This window comes from Athalia rosae, chromosome 7 (genome assembly GCF_917208135.1).
Source record: "Athalia rosae chromosome 7, iyAthRosa1.1, whole genome shotgun sequence".
Lineage (NCBI taxonomy): Eukaryota > Metazoa > Arthropoda > Insecta > Hymenoptera > Athaliidae > Athalia > Athalia rosae.
In genome coordinates, this window is record NC_064032.1 from 9,665,990 (window position 1) to 9,691,011 (window position 25,022).

General features: G+C 35.4%; 2 protein-coding genes and 1 long non-coding RNA gene across 3 annotated transcripts; 2 read left to right on the forward strand and 1 right to left on the reverse strand.

The window, feature by feature from the left end:
• The first annotated feature begins 86 nt into the window (after positions 1 to 86).
• On the forward strand, positions 87 to 4,714 carry LOC105691082. The gene is made up of 7 exons (XM_012409331.3): positions 87 to 640; positions 762 to 892; positions 1,641 to 1,811; positions 1,922 to 2,038; positions 2,153 to 2,240; positions 2,320 to 2,455; positions 2,558 to 4,714. The coding sequence occupies exons 1-7, from the start codon at positions 517 to 519 to the stop codon at positions 2,760 to 2,762; spliced, it is 972 nt and encodes a 323-aa protein (XP_012264754.2). The 5' UTR covers positions 87 to 516; the 3' UTR covers positions 2,763 to 4,714.
• Positions 4,715 to 5,992: 1,278 nt separating this feature from the next.
• Positions 5,993 to 21,229, reverse strand: LOC110117290. Its single transcript, XR_007279283.1, has 16 exons — positions 21,106 to 21,229; positions 20,721 to 20,921; positions 20,378 to 20,519; positions 20,144 to 20,299; positions 18,561 to 18,867; positions 17,947 to 18,176; positions 17,198 to 17,447; positions 16,587 to 16,901; positions 16,314 to 16,465; positions 12,036 to 12,241; positions 11,276 to 11,818; positions 11,029 to 11,170; positions 10,593 to 10,783; positions 9,067 to 9,280; positions 8,679 to 8,726; positions 5,993 to 8,071 (listed from the first exon to the last, which is right to left on the reverse strand). It is a non-coding gene; the product is annotated as an uncharacterized LOC110117290 (long non-coding RNA).
• Positions 19,901 to 24,874, forward strand: LOC105691104 (homeobox protein SIX2). Its single transcript, XM_012409369.3, has 4 exons — positions 19,901 to 20,451; positions 20,704 to 21,165; positions 23,045 to 23,409; positions 23,485 to 24,874. Exons 1-4 carry the CDS (start codon positions 20,018 to 20,020, stop codon positions 23,658 to 23,660), a joined length of 1,437 nt encoding a protein of 478 aa, XP_012264792.1. The 5' UTR covers positions 19,901 to 20,017; the 3' UTR covers positions 23,661 to 24,874.
• The last annotated feature ends 148 nt before the right edge of the window (positions 24,875 to 25,022 follow it).

Sequence of the window (25,022 nt, forward strand, 5' to 3'; positions counted from 1 at the left end):
AGCGCATGCTGAAACCGAGCAACCCCCTATTGATCGTTCTGAATTTTCTCTCCTCCCGACTAGCTCTTTCATAACGTCGGCGGATTTCAAGACGTCGCGACGCGGTCCGTCCATCACATCGTCGCGAATAGACATTACACGTACGTTGAAATAAACGAAAGAAGAAAAAAACAAATAATACTAAATAGAAATGAAAGATTTAAAGAAAATGAACGAATAAATCTAAATAACAGTAACAATAATTGATAAATTGAAAAAAAAAAAAAAACGGGGAAAAACCAGATAAACTAAACTTCACATTTCATTATAAAATAAATTCATCGAAATTTATATAATAATCGTTGTTGTTGTTGTATTCGTCGTTACTACAATTATTGCGAAATTGGGTTTTGGATTTTTGGATTTTTTTGATCATACTTTTTCAAATTATTCTCCGATCATATTCCAGTTGATTTGAAAAATTTTACCCGTACAATCGATTTGATACAGTTCAATTGATATTAAATTTGCATCGACATGACTCGTTCTACCGCAGCTGAATTTGGTGGATTTTTACCACTGCAACGATTATCATCGAACAATTATAGTCAGCATAATCGAAGGGCTGCGATTTTTCTGATCAGAATAATGCTACCGCTTTGTGAGTATATCGTAGTATATGATTTCCTTGTTTCTTATAGATAGATCATCGGATATACTGTGGTAAATGATTGATTTTTGTACGTTTCTTTTTCTTTCTTTTTTCTATAACATTATCGCAGGGTGTATCCTTGGGACTGTTATAAGCGGACCAGCGCCTGATGTTGCCCAAAAACTCGATACTCGTTTTACGACAACCAGACCTGTTAAGATAATCGTAGACATGGCCACCGCCAGATCCAAGTTGCCAATAGTAAGTATTATGAAATTATTTCACTATGAGAAAGAATAACTATCTCATTTTATCCTTATGATTATAGTGTAAGAGAATGTATGTAACTTGATAATTTTTACCAGCTGTTCGAGAACGAATTATCAATAGTTTGAGAAAATTTGGCAATATTTATAAGTTACATGCATTGACGATACACCTATCTATTTAGCCATATCGTATATGTTTCGTACAGCTTTTATTAGCTAAATAACTAATTTTGATTATTTTAATGAATTCTCGGTAATGATTCTCATACTTGCTTTGATCGAAACGAAAAACATGTAAATCTAATTACTGAAAAACAAAATGAACGATTATTTTTTTTTTCCTGTAATTATCATTGTGTCGCATTAATTATAATAGGTGCCATAATTCATCAGCCACGCCTCGATTCAAGTCGGTTACGTGGGTATAATTATTATACCTTATAACGAGGTGAAAGAAATTTTATGCAAGCAAAAAATATGATGGCAAGAGACACAAAAAAATAATTCATACGGCTGTTAAAAATATATATTATTGTACGGTCCGGTTATAGAAACCGATTATTCGTAAGATTTTCTTTACTTTTATTCATTTTTTCAAAATTTCCATTTGTCAATGAGAATTATTTTTCGTTCCTGCGGTGGCGTTGAAATCTCCCGAGTAAACTCTCAATTTACAAATTATTGCTGGTTAATTTCATGATATTGGTTGATTTTTTATTAATTCGTAAAGAATTTTACAGCCCGTTGTAAATTCCGAACTCAAAACTACTACGACTACGGCACCTTCTCCGGCATCTTCTTCGGAGCAGCCCTTATATCGTGTAAACAGCAGTAACGGACAAGCTTGCATTTTACTTCAAGTAGACGCTCTGATCACGGTGAAATATAGGACAAAAGTTGGAGAGGAAAGGGTAATACTAATTTTTTGTTCAACGATAAAATTATTCGACCCTTCAAATCGAGGGCTGATAAATTTATCTGATATTATTTGTGAAAATTGTTTGTTGCTTTTTGTTGTCAGGAAGCGGATATTTACGTACCCAACGACGCTACGGTTACTGGAAATTGCGTTAACGATAATTCTGCTACTATGTCATTAAAGTGGAACGCGTTCGTTTTATTCTGGAGCTTCGCAAGGGTGAGTTTCTTCTTCTTTTTTTTTTATAAATTGAAATTTAACCTAGTATGTTAAATTCCTCGTTGTTTAGGCACGAATTTTCTTAGTCTTTATTTATTTATATCCATTTTCCAGTCACCCGGAGGCGAGGGATGGTACGTCGATAAAATTGAACTGACTTACAACTCCAGTGATCGTCATTTCGAGTTAATCGATCAACCGAGTGAGTTGGAATTGAAAGATTAAAGAAATCAAATAAACGTACAAATAAAAGAAATACATTCTCACGTTTTTCCCTACAGATAAAACGATAAGATTGAGCACGGGGAAAAAACATTCAACCATGTTCTTCCCTACTCCGGTTGGAAAATCTTACGCGTGTGCGGAAAAGGAAATTCCTTTGACAGATGGAAAAACTCAGGCGAGCGTTCTGCTGAGGTAATGATTAATTACATTAAGAAAAAATATACAACACAATTTCAATTTAAATCGTTCAACTGGTACACGTATACCTATGTAAATTGCAATGATAATTTTCAGAGAAATGAAACTCCAGCCGTTTAAATTCAAGAGCAACAATTTCGCCACCGAATTTTGGTGCAGGCCCGAACGCGCTGCAAGGGATGAAACGGCCGCTGTTGCTGTCGGTTCAACCCTTGCGGCTGCTGTTCTTTTAACCATAACCGGATATGCAGCGTATCGATATTTCAAGGTTAAAAAAGTCCAGTACGACACCATGGAGTAAAGTTTAATTTCAATTCAATCCTCACTCTTTTTTCCTCCGATCTATTGATGGGAGGAAAATAAGGTATCGATGAACGGTTTGTTCCAGCGGAGCAAAAATTTCAGCCTTTTGCCCGGGTACTTAGATATTTCACAATAAGTACAATTATTTTCATAAACTTGATCCAGAGATCGTAGGACGTGGGTTGGAGTTATCGAATATCGTATGAGATCGTTTCTTTTAAATAAGTAGTTAAAAATTCGCAAAAAGAAGCAAAGTGTCGTTATTATTGAAAAAAAAACTGCGTCATATCTATGGAACAATATAAATGATATAATCGATAATATTAAATTGATTGTCACTGCAAATAGTGACGGAAAGATCAAATTAATCATACAAACATATAATTGTAAACATATCTTGTGAAACATTTCAAAGTTTCTCAATTTTGAGATCGCCCTTGTTAGGCAGCTGAAGTTAAACTATAATTACAAAAACGTATGTATAGTATAGTTAGTGTATATTCAAATACTATGATGTACGGTGCCCAACTATAAGACATAACTTTCGATGAACATATCTATTATTATTTATTTTATTTATTTCGGCTCGTATTTAACAAACAAAAAAAAAATATCGACAAAAATCCGTAAAATTTCTCGTGTAATATTATCATTTGTGTTTACGATGAAAAAAGAGGAAAAGAACAAAAAAAAATGATATAATATAATAATAATATTCAGATAAAACCATGAATAATTATACAGTCAGATTTATTATATAATCATTCGCTTCGGGTATTTTTATAAATCATAATAATTATATATAATAAACGTGTATAAATAATTATCACATAGGTATATATATGCATATCTATGTATATAACTCAATACATATATACATACCTATATGTATAATACATCGATAATTCTTTATTCATCAAATGATCTGTGTAATTAATTAATTAGTCAATTCATATAGAATTATAATTAATTTATTTGCTCTTTCGCGACTGCTATATCCATAAATAGGTATATAGGTATAAATAGATCTAAATAAGCCTCGTGTAATTCAATTTGTGCTCCACGTTATTATCGACTGCATATTTTTATTTTTGTTATCAGTTTTCCATTATGATCATCGCATTACCGGTGTTGTTGTTACTATTATTATTATCGTAGTTATTATCATTATTTTTATCATTACGATAATTATTGTTATTATTATTATTATTGAAACCATGATCATAATACACTAGACAGTGTACGATAATACATACATATATTATACGTACATGTTAGGGTGGACCAAAAAGTGAATATTTTTTTTTCATCACCATGCAATTATAGTTAGAGATAATGAAAAAAGAAATCCTGTCGACCATTGAGTTTCTATTATGTTCCGGTCATTTCGATCTATTCGATAAAATTTCAAAATTTTAATAAAAAATTTCACATGTTGTTTGAGTGGGAAGTAGAAAATAAGGGCCCACCCTAATATATGTATATGATTTCTTGTGAAAATGGGAGGAAATCTTTTTCTTTTGACAAGATTTTCAAACTGAAATTTCTCCATTTTATCTTCCTGACCTTTAAGTTTGTGAAGTTCATTGATTTTTCACGCTTATTTTCTCTTTCAAAAAATAACGTTGTCTTCGTTTTTCACAAGAAATTATCCAATTGAAAAATAAATGTCCTTAGGGGTAAAATGGAGACACCATGTAATAAATAACGCGTATGTTACCGAAGAGACGTTGATAATTATACCGAGATAGATAATGATGCGTACCCCGAAAAAAATACTTGCAGAAAGAAACACAATACACCAGAAAAAAAGAATTCGAACAAAATGAAGAGATTATAGGAGGATATTAATCAATATAAAAAACAAAAAAAAAAAAAAAAACGGCGTGAGACAAAGAAATATTAAAAAATTAAACATAAAATAAAATAAATATATATAATGAGAATATATAACATGCATATTACCTATATGATAGATATGATATAAAGATATATTATTATAATAATATAAAACTCTGTCTTCCAAGTGCATAATAAAAGTAATACTTTGTGTGTACATAATACATATAATATGATCGCGTATTATATTAAAATATAAAAAAAAAATTGAAAAAAAACATGAATAGATATGCGTATATGAAAAATATATATCAATTAATTAATATTGTCAATTTGTGATTAAGGCCCACGGCAGTGCTGATCGTGCACTAGCTAAATACCACATACCATATCATACAAAAAAAAGGTAGAAATACAACAAAAAAAAAAATAATTAAATAAAAAGAATAAAAGAAAATTGATAAAATAGATAATAATTCTGATTATCCTCTGATGTATAACGACTAATATTGTGTAGATTATGATAATAATTGAAACAAGAAAAGAATTGCATTATTACAGATTATAACTACCGGATACTCGAGTCAATCTGAAGAAGAAGGTTATTTCTATTATTCATCTATCCATTCGTTCATTTATCCATTCATTTCATTTTGATTTGAAAGAATACTTTCCCAAAGAATCATTACTGAGACCCATATTATTCATCAAGAATAAATTATACTCGTATCTCGCGATGATATAATGTCTTATGATTATCATTTTATTATTATCATTACTTTTGTTGCTATTCTTATCATTGCTGTTAACAATAGTGATTTATTGTTACTACCATCATGTATAATAATGTAACTAAAATTATGCATATCATGTAATTATTGGAAAATGATGATATACATAAATTGAATAATAATTATATCGATAAAATAAAGGCTGTTATACAATTTTGTGTGAACTTAACGATTCTTGGTTGAAAAACTTATATTTGAATAAGCTAGGATTAAATCCCATCAAGATAGCCTCGAAAAATTTTGTAGATAGATCAATTTGGCTCTTGGATTCGGATTCCTTGCGTCAAAATACATAAGAATATCGTATGAAACCTAATAAAAAAATGTTGATTTTGCCCAAAAATTGAAAATTTTCCAAGGGGTACCCCTTTGGATTTTTTCAAATTTTGGCAAAAAATTTTTATTTTTCAAAATTGATCGTATGGCACTTTTCTTGAGTATTTTGGCCTCAGAAAAACGAATCCGTTGTCCAAATTGAGCTACGATTTTTTGCCTTTGAGATATCGCAATTTTTCTACTCCAAAAAGTGAAAAATTGGTGATAACTCGATTAATTTTATAGATAGATCAATTTAACTCATGAATTTGAATTCATGGGATTAAAATACATAAGAATAGCATATAAAATAAAATATTTTTTTTTTTGAGCCAAAATCGACAAAAATCCAAGGGTTACCCCTTTGGATTTTTTCGATTTTTGGGCCAAAAATGTATTTATAAAATCGATCGCAGAACACTTTCCTTACGTATTTTGACCTTAGGAACACGAATTCGTCGGCCAATTTGAGCTACGAATTTTTCCCATCAAGATATCCCTTACTTTTCTCTTTCAAATTCGATAAATTGGCGATAACTCGATGAATTTTATGAATAGATCAATTTTTCTGGGAGATTCGGGTTCCTGGGCTCCAGTACACTTAAAAATAGCCTGTAAAACTCTAATCAATCCTAGGAAAAAAGTTGAATTCTCATCCCATTTTGATACCTTAGACTTTCCTCGATTTTGAGGTCATTACTCTAAAATAAATTTGATAGCCCATTTTCATTAATTTTACTTTTAATTTCAAGCAACTCGAAGGGATGGTTGGCGTTGTCATCAGTCAACGACTGAAGCGTTGACTGAAGATTGGCTATCGGCGGTCGAGGGTGGTTTGATACATAATTAGTTCGTCACATATCCGAGGGGTAGCACTAGTGTCTGCAACCCTTATACAGAATATTTTTTCTCATGCTCAATTATTTACAGCGCCTGTTCTCACGCAATCCTTAGGGGTAAATGTAAAGGGTAGCTCGAGATGCATATGATCAGGCGTTAATGGGGGATGCTCAAGACGATATTACAGTCATTCAATTAGAAAAAATAGAATCCTGATATCATTTGAAAAAATCTGATGACTGCCCTTGATTTTTCAGATTTCTTCGGGCAATAATCGTCGTCCGAAAAGATTTGTCAGAATTTTATCGAGATTTCTTTTTATATGCATATTAAAAAATACCTCTCATGTCATTTCGGTCCATGGAGCCATATCTATGATGGAGCAATGCCGCAACCACTCTGCATCTGATGTATCACTTATTCGAATTTCCTCACTCTCCATTGGATTCCATTTTGATCCCACGATGAAGAGCAGACCATTTTTTTTTTTAATTAAAAGTACGGCCATCTTCAATTATTAATTCTCTATTACCATGTCTTCTTCTGATTTCTATTTTTATGCATGATCCAGAAAATTCCTATTGAGTCGGTAGTCCCATGGGCGTTAAAAGCACAGTCAAGCATCATAAACTTATCCTCGAAAACTTCCCCTTCTTCCAACACCGCTCCACAGGGTAACAATCACCCTTATATTATGTACTTATATGTATTGTATACCACTGTACCTTTGAACACAGAGATGAGGTGCTGCTGCAATCCCGGGCCTGTGGCGTGATGTTGCATGTAAACCCAACGCCTTTCGCAGTCCTTACATTCATGTTATTTTCATTCACATAAACCATACGTACCGTACACGTACGTTACATAAAGACACACACAGCTAGGAAAAAAAGAAAAGAAGAGAAAAAAAGACGCCCCTCTGTCGTCCTCCGAACCGCGTGCCCTTGTCAATAGCTGCAGCTTATTGTTGTAATACCCCCATTGAAATATCGACGACAATAGCTGTCAACCAAATATCATATCCCACTCTTCGTGCATGTCTAGCTACTAGCTAGTGAATTTTTTCCAGCCATTAATATCGCTTCCTGTTCACCGCAGTACCCGTGATGTACCTACCAGATTTACAGTTTCAATGAAGAAAAAAGATAATGCTGTACGTGTACCTCTGGTGACTATAGTCATCGTGTACGCTTGAAAGAAAATTGGGCAATTTTTCGTAAATAATACGATATGAAAGATATTAAAACTTTCATGGGGATGCGGTGTAGTTATGATTAAGTAGCAGCTGATCTGATTATAAATCAATTATAAATCAGGTTAATACCTTGTTTCTTTGCTCTTTCTGTTCGTCGGAATACCTTTTATATCCTTGAGGTATCAAGGGGTTGATTTTCCGTTGGTAGGATATTCCGAGATCATGGTGTAGAGAAGGGCAGAAAATAGGGTCGGTGGGTACCGGGCGTCCCGCGGTGTCGAGTGACTCCCATGTCGGCTTGTTATCCGTACCGCGTCGCGTCGTTATCTGCAATTACCCCAAAACAGCCCCCAGTTTATAAATTATAGGCCAGACCCTTGTCCCCCTTCCACTTTTTCTCCCTTCACCCCACACCCCAATGCGACACCCTTTCACGCCCCCATTTTCGAACTTGAACACGCGTACGCGGAGGCTCTCGCGCGAATCGTCAGTATACCCATTTTTAATTTATTTAAATAGTTTGATTTTTGAAAATATTATTGTAAGAATTTTATCCAAGGCCATTGGATTTTTTAATCACGTCTCTCTGGAAAGTACGTACTGCTATACACTTTAGCGAGGTGAAAATAAGATTTAGAATTATAGCAATTTCATCAACTGATTTTGTAAGTCACAATCAGAATCCCTATATTTGAGGAAAATAATGTAATGTACTTGAACGAATATAGAAAGAGAGAAGAGCGAACTAGCGCCGCACTTGAACCGAATAATTTTAAATCTTTTTCACACCTCTTTAAAGTATATTTTGAAGAGAGCTCGTTGTATTTCAGCTTAAATTCTCAACGGGAGTTCATTCATTTTAGGAACAGAATGGAGACCGCTTATATGCCATCGGGTGTTGGTTGGGTGGTGAGCTGCAGGGGTGGCTTTTTACCTGCGACGAGGACTCCTAGCTTCTTTTTCTATGGGTACCACTGGAACCCTGCGGTATAGAAACCAGTTATTAGGTACCTTTCTTATGCTCGTACATAATTTCCTTCTTCCATGTACAAATAATATACGTACACAATTATACATATACATATTATACTTTTTATGTATGTGTAGTAGATGGTACGAGAATGTTTGACAGATACGCGGATGATGCTGAACTGTGGTATAGTTAACTGATTAGATAATTAATTTTATTTTGATTTGTTCAATCATGTAAATACACATAGATTTCACTATTTTTTGAGACTGTATAAATTTATCAAATAAATGCGGATATAGACGATGTTTTATAAGAAAAAAAAAAAAATAAAGAGATATGTGTACCTTACCTACATACTTCGTTTTCCAGGAATTGTAGTTATGCAGTAGCTGAGGCAGTAGCACATGATGATGATGACGCCGATGATGATATGATGTGCATTTTGCGATAAAGAAATGGAAGTCTGCAGAATTATTATTTTCAGACCTTCAGGATTGCTGCGTTGCAATTGTCCGCTGCACCTCTCGCTCTCACTTCATTTAATTTTTTTTCTTTTTGGTATACTGCAATGTATAACAATAATAATTATATAATATAATATAAAATCGTCGTATTCGTACTGCAGGATAAATACTTAGAATTTCAAATTATAAAATATGAGAACAAAACTATGATTTCAACGGGAATAAAAATTGTACCTATTTTCTGAGATAATTATTTTATAAACGTCATTTGCCTCTCATACGTATATAAAATATTTTATGAGGTGAAATGAAAAGAGTAAAAAGAAAAATTTCATATGCGAAAAGGAAATTAAAAATATTTAGTTCATTATGTGCATGTTTTATGTGTATACTTATAATCTGTACATGCACACTCGAGATTTGAATGAAAAGCTGCCTGTCATTCCTACGCGTCAAGAGGCCCATTTTGGATTTGTTCCGCTTTTGCTGCTGGTATTGGATGGGGATGAAAACTCTTGAAAAGAGCATCGTCCCTGTGTGTGTACCTACTAGGTAAGTATATATTGGGAGTGAGAATGCGACACATAGCTCTTCTGTCATACGAGAGAGGATGAGAGTAAGAGAGTAAGAATAATGCGACAGCTCGCGCCCCTCGTTTTACAATTGACACACTCCAATCCCAGGACTCCCTGCAAAATACGTGTACTACATATGCTATTCTCTTACATAAACGCCGGTTTTGACACGAGCTTAACACCGTTTCTAGTGGTGTAAACTACGCGCAATACATATGACCACTTTTGATCGTTTACGTCGAAACGAATCGACAAAGTGGTACCACATTCGCAGCAGTGCTCAGCTTTCTTTGATCTCCGTAGTTTATTGAATTACTCGTATCTTCACGATACGAAAGCACTGCACTGTAACCGATTCACCTGTGCAATCTCTAATTGAAAAAATAAATTCGATTTCTACAACATCAAATAAAAAAAAAAAAATAATGATATAAGTATCCGGTATCGTTAAACACCAGAAAGTATGTTCAGTTGCACTAAAAGAGGGAAAATTCGTTTTCTAAATAAATAAATAACTGTGTACATATACGTACAAGTGAAAGAATTGAAGCGTAAAATTCGATCAAGCAGAATTACGCATTATTATTGCCATGAATTGTAGATAGAGAGAGGGAGAGGATGAGAAAAGGAGAGAAAAGGCAGAGAGGGCAGAAGAAGGGGATGTCGAGGGATTTTTGTTGCCGCCGAGTTGCAGAGGGACGACGTAAACGGGGTGGAGCTTAGGACTCGACAGGTTTCACGTTACGTCATTGTATCTGGTGCCCCGCTACATAAGAGCTACGATGTGCCACCCAAAAACCACCCTATATATTATATGGTGTACGTTCTATACATACGATATCCTGTACATATTGCAGAAGCGCGCGTCTCCAGGATTTCTCTTATAGTCGCGCGTTCCAGGGATCAGCCAAAGGGAATTAAGTTTGCAAAGGATTTGTAGTGGCTGGTAGCGTCGATTTTCCATTTAACGGCTATCAGATTTTCCTTCAGATTATCAAATCCGTCGTGTTAACGCCTATTATGTAATCTACAAAAAAAACGACAACTGCATGATTACAAATATGCAAAAAACTTATTATTCCAATCAATTGGGAATATCGATGAAGAAAAAATAACTTAATAAATAAATAAATGAATAAATTTCAAAAAAATTATCACCAGTTATGGTTTGTATAAATCTGTACATGTCCTATATGCACATATAATTATGTATACATAATTGTTAGTATGCTATACATATATGCATACATGTATATATAATATTAACCATACCTAGATTAAAAAAGAACGAGAAACGATGCAACGATCGTTTTTATACGTCAGCGATATCCGATACCCTCCAGGAGACCTGCGAACGACGTTCTCCCACAAAACTCACCTGACACGCGGTCCCGCCGACCCGACAGTATGAACGCTATAATAATGCAGATAAGAATTTAAAATAGATGACACCGTGCGATGCAATTCACGTGCACCGCGAGATACAATTATATGCATCTAATATGCGAGTAACACATACTTATCATTATTCTAATTCCGCGCAACTGTTTACCACCATCACAGTGATCATCATCACGATTTGAGCCAATTACTGACCACGCTAAAATCTCCGGGTAGAAGCAACAGCGATTTATTCCCTCTCCTTGTGAAAACGGATGAGGAATTTGTAGAATCTGCTTATTCCTCGGACGTTCACCAGAGAAAACCCCAAAATCAGAAAAAAAAATAAGAAAATGAAGACGACGAAGATGAGGGTCACCCCTAATATATATACATATACTTATTATATACATTCTAACAGGGTTGATGATATCGAGTGACATAACTTCGACACATGTGCAGCACTTTCGGATCATTAGGCTCTGTATTCTATATGTCCTAATAAGCTCTGCAACGCCGACCGCCACCGGTTTTAACTCCCATAGCATAACGTATAAGCGCATAAGGATTTCGATGCCATAAAGCGACAGACCGTAAACCTCGGAAACCCCATCGCATCATCATCATTCTCATCGCCTCATCTCCACTGGTGTTACACACGAGCTAGGCGATATAAATCAATCTGCAGATTTGTATAATTGGTCACGCGTTTCACATGTATTATGTGTATACAATATTTAGTTCGTATATCAATTTGCAAATATTCCAACTGAATACTGATTCTTTATTTCTTTATTTGTTGAAAATTATTAAAATATGCCAAAAGCAAAAGAATGAGAAAAATTTTCATGAATCAAAAGTACATAGGAACATAGATATATTGAACGAAAAATACGTACAGAGAGTCTCTCCTCCTTTTTTTTCCTTTTTGAAGATCACTCCATCTCCATCTCCCTCTCATTTCTTTTTTCTCTGTGCTACCGCATGAGCAATGCAGGGCCATCCACCCCAATAATAATTAGCCCTACCATAAATCTCGGGTGAAAACATCACGCGGAAGGGCTGCCTAGCTTCTGTCTTTCTCTTTCTTTGTCTCTCTCTCTGTCTAAAGAATCAGAAAAAATCGTAGCTTTAGTAAATATATATGTGTATACCCTTCATTTTTTGTACACTTCCTAACGCTACGCTGCAATAAGTGCAGATCCTTCACTTTCGGAATGCAACCGTTATTTATTATAATATCATTCGAACGCCTAGCGTCTCGAGGTGTTGCGGTAGTCGAGTTACAAATTTTTCTCAGTATATCAACGATTTTTCGAAAAAGAGTGAACAAAAATGTGAATATTATGCAAAAAATAAACAACTAGCTTCTACAAAATTAAACAAAAAAAATTGCAATGCAACTTATTGATAAACTATACTTATATGTTCAATATATTTATGCTTATATGTATGTACGTCTTTCATTTTGCTTAGGATTCAATTCTAAAGTTTTTTAAATTCTTAGTTCACTCTGCATTATTCAAAAATATTTTTTTTCTTTTTGTTTCCTTGTTCGGTGAAAGTTTGCCTGGCTTGGAAACGAGTTTTTCCCCCTATTTTTTTAAAGAGTAAGCCTCACGTTCATGGCATCTTCGGTACTGTAGGGATGGGGGTGAAGGAAACTGAAGGAAGTATCTGATGGCAGAATAAGAGAAAGGTCGTGCATCACTTGCGTGCATCCAACTTATACGTAAATAAAGAAGAAGAAGAAGAAGAAGTAAGAGTAGTAGTAGTAGTAGAAGTAGAAGTGTAAGTAGAACGTAAAAAATAAGGAGAAAAGGAAGAGGAATAGGAAGAATCGTATATATAATAGCTGCTACTGCACTCCAATAAGACCATCATATAGAACGACGAGCGGTGCAACTCGATTCCAAACGGCTGGCTTTCATCGAATTACCAAGATATTTTTGGTACCTTTTCCACTTACTTATATACAAGGATTTATAAAAAGAATTTTTCAACTCGCGCACACTCGAGAAAAAAAAAGAAGAGAAAAAAAAATCTAAAGAAAAATTTTCAAGTTGTTTAAATAAATTCTGCAATTTTGAACCGTACGTAATATTAATTGCGCTATTATAAATAATTATGAATAATTACTATACGTACACATGTACGTAAGTCTACGAGCTAGTATAATAATACTATATAATAGGATAAAATTGACCATTACACGGTTGGTTAGATGCGCCTGCAGGGCCCGAAACGCCCTGATTTAAGGGCACCGGTTAGTATTAGGTGTACGTAGTGTGCAACTGCACTACCTATACTTATACATTTTTCAATGGTAGTGAACAGCGGTTGACAATTACAAGTGGAATCAAACAACGGCAAAAGCATTTCATTCGGCGTACGTATAACCCCATTCGAGTGCAGCAATCATCGCGTAATTGTTTAGGTGTATGTTATAATATACAGTACGTATCTAGTATGTTCGATATTATACATACCCTACACCGAAAAATTTTCATGGGGTCCAACAGGACAGAAGCGAGAGAGAAAGAGACAACTGGTTCTCCGCACATATAGTGATATATGTATAAGTTCTGATCCCTTCAACCCTTGGGAGTAACAATTTGATCGGTTCCATGCTATGAGCGTAATTATATCCAATTATCTTTCTCAACCCTACGTGTAGCCGTTCAGTATAAATATATATCTATATATTTTACGGTAGCGTGTAATAGGCACTTGGACATGATAATATAATCCAGCTACTTGCATTATCTTTGTTCTGATTTTTAAGTTGTAATTATTTTATTTCATTCTTGAAACCACGAGCAGATTTTTGCTGCTCACTTAGTTTTCAACCACATCACGTTGTATTGTATACACCACGAAAATATGGCAGGTCTAGTGACACATAAAGAGCATATTTTCTGGTATTATGTTAAGTATAATAAAGCTGGTGGAAACTAATCCCTTAGATTCTTCGATCTTTTTTTTTTTCTTCTTTTTTTTGAACCTTTGTTACTTGTTCTTTACGTTATATGCCTTGCAGTATAGTTTTCTTCGCTGTAGCTACCTGTTTTTCACGCCTGTCCAACTATATGGTACAGATATTCTTATAACTTACTACACACACTTTTCAGTGTATACCCTATAATGTAATCTTGAAGAGAACATCAGAAAAGGGAGGAAAAGTGAGAAAAAGTGAGAAATGAAAAAGAAAAAGATATAAAATCTTTACCAAAGATCTACGATGCCGCTAATGGGAAAATAACTGCCGGATTATGTCACCCGAAAAATATACTGCACATGTACAGCTGTATAATGTAAATGAAATAAAATAAGGGAAAGAAAAAAGATAACAAAAAAATCGGCTCAAGATTTCTGAATCTGATCGACAAAATCAAATTGCATGGGGGATGTTTTTTTCTCTTTGGTGGTTAAAAAATTTTTTAACCAATTGAAGGCCCCCAGCCAAGGCGGATTTCAGTTTGGAACGTTAAGTTATTTTTTTTTCCAGAAAATATAAAGTTAGCAGAGAAGAAGGTCTTTTTTAGGAATCAAATTTTTTAAAATTCTACAGTTGCTGAATTTCGTCGTATTAATCTCGAATCTGGGGGATCATTTCATCGTTGAACCTAATTTTGAAAAAAAATTGGCAGCCAAATCGTCGACCCACGCCCGCACTGCACTTTTGACGAAAAGTAATGGATCTGCCCAGTGTATACGTATACAGCAAGGGCGATGCAGTCACAATATACCTGAATAATTATACGTATATATAACTATACGTATATATATATTGTTCTTCCTTTGATATTGTAATCAACACTTGGGAGATAGCGACGACTATAGCCGCGTTATCTGCACCATGCTCGACAGCAGAGGATTCAGTTATCCGATTACATCCGCGCCCACCTATATAGTTGTATATTATTATACATAGGTATATCTATGCACGATAGTACATACATGTGTACAAATACATATATATAATATACATATCGAACGACAGGTTGTCTGTCTGGCTGTCTGTTAACTTCGTTGTGCATACACTGCTACAGCTGGGTGTCCCGTTTTAATAAGTTTACATTCATATATATTTAGGTATGATAATCAGTAAAATACCTCGACATTTTTTATACACATTGACGAGGGCATATTAATTCTTCGTTTGTACATATAGGTAAAATTTTCATATAATTATATATGATATGAATTATGTGAAATGTGATTCCATATTATCGCCTGGTATGACTTCCTGAATTTCATAATCGGCGATTTTTTATGTGTATGTATATAATTCGAAGTTAATATTATGCATTAATAACAAGACCTATACATCCCATGTGCACCTATAATAAAAAATATTTGCCTCTCATCTCGTCAATCAATTCCGATAGACTATTTTGTTGAATAATAGAAAAATGTGTAAAAGATATACTTGTCATATATATGAATGTAATTTTGTGGATCTTTGTACCAATCATAATGATGATTCGATTGAAACAGCTATTTTTATTCAATTTTTATCGTTGTTCGGCGCGAACTGTAAACGCGCCAAATGAAAATTCAAGCGCGTATAGGTATTTTAGAGCGATGCAGAGGAATAAGGGATGAGAGAGCCGACAAACAGCCATTTTGGAATTCAATTAAACTCGCCCTCGGCACTCGCACCGCTTGAAATCGTACGCACACACGCGTTTAATACACCAGGTACGACAAGCACTGCAGCTTTAAATTATATCCAAAAACGAAGGACTGAAATGCGAAACTTTTTCCACCCCGCGTATTATTTGTATGTTAAATCATGTACATACGTATACTGCAAGGCATGAAACGACTTTTTGTTTTGTGATATATGAACAATTTGGATTTTTTTCCACCCTGAATGTGAAAAAAAAAATGTAGGGCTATATTTTAAACACGGATCTAATCACGAATAATTTTATAATTTGATAAAACTTCTTTTATCAACTATAAGACCATGTATAATGAACGTATAAAAATAAGCCTCAATATCATAGATATAAAAAGTGAACGGAGATGCCAGAAATACCTAACTCACACTTTACATACTCTAGAGGATTCGAGTTTCATCAATTCAAAGATTAACGCGCGTGCGAATTATAGAAACATATAAATGGACGCGAGTTGACGTTGAATTGTTGCAAATAATCGTATCTTACCTGCCATTTATATGTATATACAAGCGAAACGAAGGGCAATATCCTATTGCTGCAATGTGATGTGCCAACGAAGAATAAAGGTAGATGGAAGTGAAGAATTGGTGGGGGTGTGCTGCTGCAGCATAACGACGACGAGGACCGCGTAGCGACGTCTGAAATGAAGAGTTAAGAGAAGATTTTGGGAATGAGAATCCGAGTTAGAGTTTATAAACTTTTGAAAGATGTATATATATAATATGATTGTAAAGGATCCTGAATGGAGGTCAAACGTACAAGAAGATCCAATATAAGGGTTTGATAAAGAGGTCCCCCCCTTTTCCTTGCCCTCGCTCTTATACCTCCGCGATGAGCATCCCTTCGCCGTGGATATTTCCTCTCTTCCCCTCCCTGAAGAATTCCGTGTAGCGTATTATACTCTGCAGGAGAGTAGAACGAAGAGGCGAAGAGGTGAAGAGGGGTAAAATGGCGGCTTGGCGGACATCCGACACGAAATCGAAGGAGACGCCATCGCGACGCTCTCTCGCCGACGCCAATTCCTCGGCGTCGCCCCACCCGCAAGAGTCTTCTTTTCTTCCTTTTTTTCATCACCTTTGTATACAACATGTTGTGTAAAAGTAGGCATATCATTATTATTATTATATACACATATGTATATATTTATAGCGATGCCCCTGGTATTTTGTAAAAATATATTCAATTAATAAAAGAATTGAATAATTCTTTTTGCAACTATACACGTAGACGTATAATGAATTTTACTTCTGTGCGGCTATAACACATTACATTCATATATTTATGAAGCTTATATAATAGGTATAGAGAAATAGAAGGTATAAAGGCATATAGACATATGCTATGTGCAGTATATGGTTTGTCATACGTACCTAAATAAAGCTAAGTTGGAGATTTTCAGCTGGGCACAATAATAAGAAATATAGTTGTAGCTATAACATACGTATAGGCATGAGATGCGAAAAGGGGGATGAAGCGAGGAAGAGATGATGGTTGCTTTGAGTCCGTTTGGGGCGGTTACTGACGAGTGAGAACTTCACTCCGTGGCTTCATTGATCTACGAAACACTCCGAAGAATTATATTATATGTATATAAATACATTTTCCACTCTCTGCCAGTTGCTGAAAATCATGAGACACATATGTTACATACACGTGTATTATAGGATTCAATATTTTAAGCAGAAGAATGCACCTTTTATGCTGAATGGCATTATACCAAATTAGAAAAATGGATAACTTGACAAAAATAGATGTATATGCATCTACACGACTATGGGGGAAAAAATTACTCTTTTATCGAGTATAAAAAACAAACATCAAAAATTCATACCCGATGCATATACACAGGTATTCGTATTGCAGTAAAATCAATCAACGATTAACATACGTACTAGGTGTGTAAGCACACAGATGATGATTACGAACGTCGCAATATACTATATGTATAATACCACGGCGAGTTCATTCATCGATACGCGATTACGGATCAATGTACATCTAATTCCATTTCAGATACATAGATACATATACATATACGCTGTTATATAAAATGGACACGTTTAATTCATACCGCATATTTTATGTACTTATAATGTGCTCCATACCTATACATACATACCTGTACATATGAGAGGTATATAAAGAGTGCGGAGGTCCTCGGATATCGTGATGTAGCGCAGCAGCTAACTTTATAACTGTTATCGTAATTAGATGAAAACAAGGTGTTGGCTGACCGATATGCCTGTAGTGTATTTGTTGACACTGGTATTACTCGTACCCCCAGTCAGTTTCCGGTGTTTGTTGTTCATATTATACGCCGATCCACTGTACTTGTGTATAATCGTATACCTTCGACAAAATGGCAAAAGAAAAAAAAAAAAGGAAAAATTAAAAAAGTGATATGAAGAGGCTATTTAAATTCAAACTTCCTTTCATTTTCCACGTTAATCGTCATCGCATCAATTCAGCGTATAGCTGTATAAATCGTTGAATATTGTATTTTTTTTTAAATTTATATAGGGGAAGACGGGGCAAAACTGAGTACTTGAAGAATCCATGACAAAAAAATAGTACTTTTTACAGCGAACTGAGGAATATGAATTTCGATTATTTTCTCATTGAAGGGGATGAAATCAGTGTGGAAATACCCATGATGCTGGTATATTCTCTTACGAATTTAATCAGAAATACCTTTGCGCAAGTTGAGTAATAATTCTCTGTTCAGGTACGTACGTTACAAGATATAACAACGTGGTGTGGATTGTATGTGTGCGGAGAAAGGGAGAAAGAGGATTGGCGATGTAACTTCCTCCCTCATCTTCTATTTTCCCCTCATTTTCCTCCTCTCCTCTCCTCCACCTCCATCTAGCTGAGAGGGGATTCGATTGTACATAGGTATACAGCAAGGGGTGTATATTACGAGAGGGTTGTGGCCACCCCTATATCGTCCAATGAGAAGATCGTAGATCCCGCCTTGCTACCAATGGGGAAGCTCGTCGCCTCGACGATGGTATGAACCCAAAACGAAAAAGTGGCGTAGCTGGAGGGGAAAAAGAAGTGAGCCAGTGACAAAAAAAGTATTTAAAAAAAAATAGCGAAGGGGGCTACGAGAGAGGAGAGAGGGAAATAGAAAGAGAAAGAGGAATCAGAGAGAGAAATAGAGAGAGAGAGAGCAGAAACTGTGCCTACGCGCTTTGGCTCTCTGAGCTCTCTGCATTGCATTGCGACGCGGCGTTTCGTGTTTAGTTACCACCAACCGACTCGGTAACTTCGTTCTTCCTTGCAGTTCCGTTTTTGTATAGAAACTAGTTTGTTTGTTTGCATTTCGTTAACTTGATTTTTTCAAATATTTCCATTTGTTCTCCTTTTTTATCATCATTCTGTCTATAATTCAAGTCGTACAGTGAAATTATGATGGTGATATTTCATATTCGTAATTGAAATTATTTTTCCCGCAATTTTCAATTACTATTAAGAAAGAAAGAGGAATCAAAACGGGGGAATAAAGAAGACAATGTGTGGTAAAGATGAAAGAAAACTAAAACAAAGCAAAACAAAAAAGAAGACAAACGATAGAAGTGTGATCAGATCAAAAAAATAAGAAATTTCTAAATGACATTTAAAATTCAACATGAGGTTTTTTTTAAAAATTGCCAAAATTATAAGTTGCTTTGGGTTTTCTCCTTTTCCTCAATAAATTTGTCGAAATTGAGTGCATACTGTTATAGTTGTCGGTCAGTGAGTGTAATGCAGTTCCATCGTTGTGGGTGCCAAGAAAAAACAAATTAAAAAGAAAAACTTGAAGAAAAATATAAAATAGTAACATGATCGAAAGTGGAATTCATAGTGTAGTTTCTTTTACTCCGGACTGACAATTATATCTGTGGAGGATTACTGAAGGAACAAAGTTCAACTCAGAATTAAACAAAAAAAGAAAATAATTGAAGACAAATATCTGCGCAATAAAATTAAATTCTATGAAATATATAGTTTGAAAAATTTATATGTTAAAATGAAATTGATTGATTGAATATATATATAGCGGATAAATTATTAGAAATGAAATATTGACTCTACATAAAAGAGAAAAAAAAAACAATAATTATAACAGAGCAAAATAATTGAATAAAAATTTTTGCGGTGTGATACGAATAATATATTTTCTTTTCTTTACTTTAGAAGGCATAATTATGTCAGATAGTTCTGATCAACTTTCGTCGCCTAGTAGCGAGTGTAACAGTCAGTCGATGGGTTCTGTCCATAGAGGAATTGTATCAACGGTGCAAGTATCAGGAATAAATAATAATCCTTCTTACAATAACGGATCCTCCGCAATGACGGGACTTCCGCTTCACCATCATCATCATCATCATAATCCACAAAATTTAACTTCGTGTAATGCAAATGCCGCTGCACCTGGAAGTCCTCAGTATTCGCCGGAACTTTCTTCGTGCACTTCGAACTCCAACAACCTGCAAATACAGAACGGATCAGCCGCCGCTGCCGTCGCCGCTGCTGCCGTAGGATTAACTATACCAAATAATGCCAACAATTTTACACCGGAACAAATATCGTGCATGTGCGAAGCACTTTCACAGAGCCAGGACATCGACAGGCTCACCAGGTTCGGCTACTTTTTCGGTCATTTTTTTATCGTTCTCTCCAACGTACAGGCGAATTTCCTTTTTCGATCTTGAATTATTAATAAGACAAAGTATTTATCATTCTTATCAGCGTAGGCGAAACCGTAAAACGATTTAAAAACCGATTTTATAGTAAAAAAATTAGAATCCATACATCAGCAATGTTAGTTCATATCTTCCAGTCCTTAAACTTTTAAAAATAATGATGATGATAATTGTATTTTTTGTACCAGGTTTTTGTGGTCCTTACCACCTGGGGAGCTTCTTCGAGGCGGTGAAAGCGTTTTGATGGCGAGAGCTTCGGTTGCTTTTCACAGAGGAGCGTATCACGAGTTGTATTCGATATTGGAAGGGCATCCTTTTTCAACCCGACGGCATCCGGATTTACAGCAAATGTGGTTTAAATCGCATTATCGTGAGGCGGAAAAGATACGGGGACGTCCTCTTGGAGCTGTCGATAAATATAGATTGAGAAAAAAATATCCTTTACCAAAAACAATATGGGATGGTGAAGAGACCGTTTATTGCTTCAAGGAAAGATCGAGAAATGCTTTGAAAGAGTGTTACCTGAGAAACAGATATCCAACACCCGACGAAAAGAAAAATCTTGCCAAAAAAACCGGACTCACACTTACACAGGTCTCTAATTGGTTCAAAAACAGAAGACAAAGGGACCGCACGCCGCAGAGCAGATCGTGAGTTAAATATTCATCATTATCATCATCGTCATCCTCCTTCATTTTCTTTCTATTCTCGGGATGTATCGCTGAAGAATAAAAAAGGAACAGTGTTAACAATTCGCTTTTTCTTTTTCCGCTGAAATCGCAGTTTTCAGTCATAATTTTTCTTTGGCTTTTTTTTTTTTAATGTTTCCGAAGCGTTCGCATTTTTGAAACGCGTTGCATGGTAGACACGTGTGTCTACGGGGGGTCTGAGTTCCCCATATAATACCATTCCCTTTTCCACCATATATATACTGTATTTCTGGTCATTTCTTCCGAACGCGTGCAACAAGTGTTTCTACATGTGTCAGGACGACGGGGTATCCCTTGGCATATTTTCAGAAGATTTTCGCTGCTCCCGAAGGTCCGGGTTCACATACATCACCCTGGACTAAATCTTTTTTCTACCCGGGGCACGCATGTCGATCCTCCTCCACCTATAGTCCATTATTACTTATATGTATGCCAGAAGCGCAGTCGAGAGAATTGACCCAAAAACGCCCCCGTCATATGAATGGTAAAAAATGCCCTGGAATTTAAAAAAGCGAAGCGAATGCAGTGCTGGAAAAAAAAAGACCGAGGGCTTGAAAAATAATCGCGTATAACGTATAGTGTTGACAAAAATTGGCAAAAATTACCGTTGTCAGATTTTTTTTTTTTCAAGTTCTTTCTTACTTCGATTCAATGAAACTTGATTTAGCGATAAAGAATATTGGTGGCGATTGGATTGCAAAAATCTTAGCGGAGTAGAAAAGTTACTGAATCTCACAAATTGAATTTCATTTTACATGATATGCTCGACTTGTTCGATCTTGGACCGTTACCTTCGGAGTTCATACATACCTATGTAGTATAAAGTGTACATCATTCGACATTCGTATGTGAAAACCTATACGATGATATTCTGCGCACACATAATCTGCCTCCATCTCGCAAATTGTTATGGCTACGGACCGCCACGGTCATGGTTACGAGGTCCACTCTCTTCGAAATTACGCGAGTCGACCCCATGATGCAGATATGAAAGTCCAAATGAAAAATAAAACGAAAAACAATGAATTATAAAAAAGGAAAAGAATTAAATTTACGGTGTCTATGACCACCGATCAATTTAATTGATCGTCTCCAAAATCATTCTTATTCCTCTATTCTTACTTAATTCAATTCAAAATAATTTGTTTCGATATACTTATAAATATGAATTTTTTCATTCAAATGTTTGATTTCTCATCCAATTTTAATTTTCGTATTCAATATTAATTTGCGTATAGGTACTACATAGGTATACATGTGTTCAGTTTTGACGATCACGGTTCGTTACCGATATTATGATATTACGAAGCTGCGGCGGCGGCAAAAGTAAGAAATAAATAGAGAAAAAAAACCATGGGGAGAAACTATACTCGGCGTTACTGGTGCGGGTAAGAAAGAGAAGAGAACAAGCAAAAAATAGAGCAAAAAAGGGAAAAGAAAAAATGAGTATGAAGAAAAGAAAAAGGCTAAGAACAATATACGAGAAATGACCGACGGTCGACGTATGACGGGACGAAGGGCACCGACACCATCGAGGGGCTAACTCTCGTTCCGAGAAGGCAAAGCGACGTGACTTAAACATGTGGGGCAAACACTAAAACCAAAACTAAAACTCAAAGTTTAAGTTTAAGTTTTATATGTGTACATATATATGTTATACTAATTATATTTGCCAGGGTGCTTGATTGTTATTTAGTTTTGGTTTTTTCTTAATTCCGCATTCCGGACTGAACAGAGAATATTAAAAGTTGAGAAAAAGAAATTTAAAAATTCTCTGTCTTTAAGAGAATTCAAAAAAGTAATTTTAAATCAATTTCAGGGAGATGCTACCGTTGAGTTGCCAGAATACCGGATCAAACGGAATTTCGGTGAATGGATCTTTGGGAAATGGACATTCAGGCTTAGGATCTTCAGCGGGTCAAGGTGGTACCAACCATCAGAGTGGTCTTCAATCTCTTCATCAGGATTCTGGGAGTCCTAATTTAGCTATTTCCCCACTTTCTACAATGGGAATGTCACCGGCAGCTCTCAATCCATGTAGTCCTATGGGTATGAGCCCAATGGGGCCACATCATCATGGGTATGCTACCCCAGTGACGCCATCGTCTGTACACAACGGTGGTTTGAGTCCAATAAACGACGTGAAGTCGCTCTGCTATGGAAGAGGATTGCAGTACGATTCTGGTAATTATGAAGGAGGCTGATCATTTTCTAACATTTCACTTACTCTTTGATTTATATTTTTTTTGTTTTCAATAGGTAAAGACCTTGAGCAGAGTCCAGTTTATTATTCGAGTCACTCGACTATGCAGCATCATCATTACTACCAGCAGTCTCATCATCACCAGATGATGGGGGGACCACATCATCACCAACAGTCCTCGATGCCCACAGGATATGAGATCATGTTACCACCACCTCAGCATTCTATGTGACCCATGGGTCATCATCAAAGAGGTCACGATCAAGACCAGGATCATAACACAGAGGACGACGAAGAGGTCCTTGCAAGAATCCAGGGATTCGCTTGATTTAGAAAAATCCGACGAAATATTTAAAAAGTGTGTGTTATTATGGTATTATTCTATGGGAGATGGATGAAAAAATTTGCGGATTTCATTTTCGGCTGCTTTTTAACGATCCCTCGAGTCAATTCAGAACCGCGTGGCGCGGGTTGGGTTCGGAGGTTGAGAGCAGAAAAAAAAAGATAAAGAAACCGTAAGAAGAATACAGATTCGAATCGGCCAATGGGATATGCAAGTAGAAACGACATTGCGTTATGGGAGGGACCAGGAACAGGTTTTAGGAATCTGTATCCCCTTTCCCATTCGCTTCTGCGACAAACAATGGCTGCAGCCTTTTCCTATTACCATAAATTTGAAATGACGTACTGTTCCTCTCTTCTTGTTCTTTTTTATTTAGTACTTATGGTACTATAGGCGACAAGCATAAGTAGAAATAAAAGAGAATTTAGATATTCTATGGGGTTTTTTCTCGATTTCTACAAACGATTGTATCCCAGTGTAAAACAGAGGCTAGAGTTATTATGAATGTTGGGTGAATTTGATTCCTATTTGTTATTTTTCAAGTTCTTAATTATTCTCACCGTCAAGTAGAAAATGATGGGAAAAAAAAAAGAATTAAAATACAGTTTGAATTTTGAATTGATCGGAAATGGATATGAGATTCGGAAGAAGAAGAATAAGCTTAGCAGTACTATCTAGGATGTAAAATTAGAATAAATTTACATCGTTTTAAAATGTACATGTAATTAATTATGAGTGAACTAGAGTCATGTGGTTATACATATTAGATATATGTGCGAATGAGCGAATGGAATGATATATATTTATATAAAAAAATATATAAATATACCGATATATAATACGTAGAACCCATTAGGGCTACTAACGTAATCTGCAGTGATTGTAAATATTATATAGATGGCGAAATTATTATGTTATGATTGCGTGTATGTTATGTATATAATATATCGTATGAAAGAAGGGCACTATGTAACGAATGAAATGATTGATTTTTAAAAATAAATAAATATCCGCTACATATAAAAGAATATGTTTAAAAATTTTACCCCTGCGCGGTTCGGTGGGTATTGCTCCTGGTGGAAATCTGGTAGGCAACCCAAGTTGCAGAAACGGCAATGACGTTGACTGAAGATTGAGGGGTCACATTTTCTAAAAGCGTAGAAGATCTATGGTAGAAGGTATTGATTTTTACTGCGGCGGTAATTATGAACTTTCATCATCTTTCATTTCAAACGGAATTATAGGATTTAT

Bases quoted from the DNA above. Each gene is read 5' to 3' on its own strand.
- LOC105691104 (XM_012409369.3), top strand. From the start codon at position 20,018: ATGTCAGATAGTTCTGATCAACTTTCGTCGCCTAGTAGCGAGTGTAAC. The intron at 21,166-23,044 runs GTGAGTTAAATA...AATCAATTTCAG, and splicing joins CGCACGCCGCAGAGCAGATC to GGAGATGCTACCGTTGAGTT. The intron at 23,410-23,484 runs GTAATTATGAAG...TGTTTTCAATAG, and splicing joins AGGATTGCAGTACGATTCTG to GTAAAGACCTTGAGCAGAGT.
- LOC105691082 (XM_012409331.3), top strand. From the start codon at position 517: ATGACTCGTTCTACCGCAGCTGAATTTGGTGGATTTTTACCACTGCAA. The intron at 641-761 runs GTGAGTATATCG...ACATTATCGCAG, and splicing joins CAGAATAATGCTACCGCTTT to GGTGTATCCTTGGGACTGTT. The intron at 2,456-2,557 runs GTAATGATTAAT...GATAATTTTCAG, and splicing joins CAGGCGAGCGTTCTGCTGAG to AGAAATGAAACTCCAGCCGT.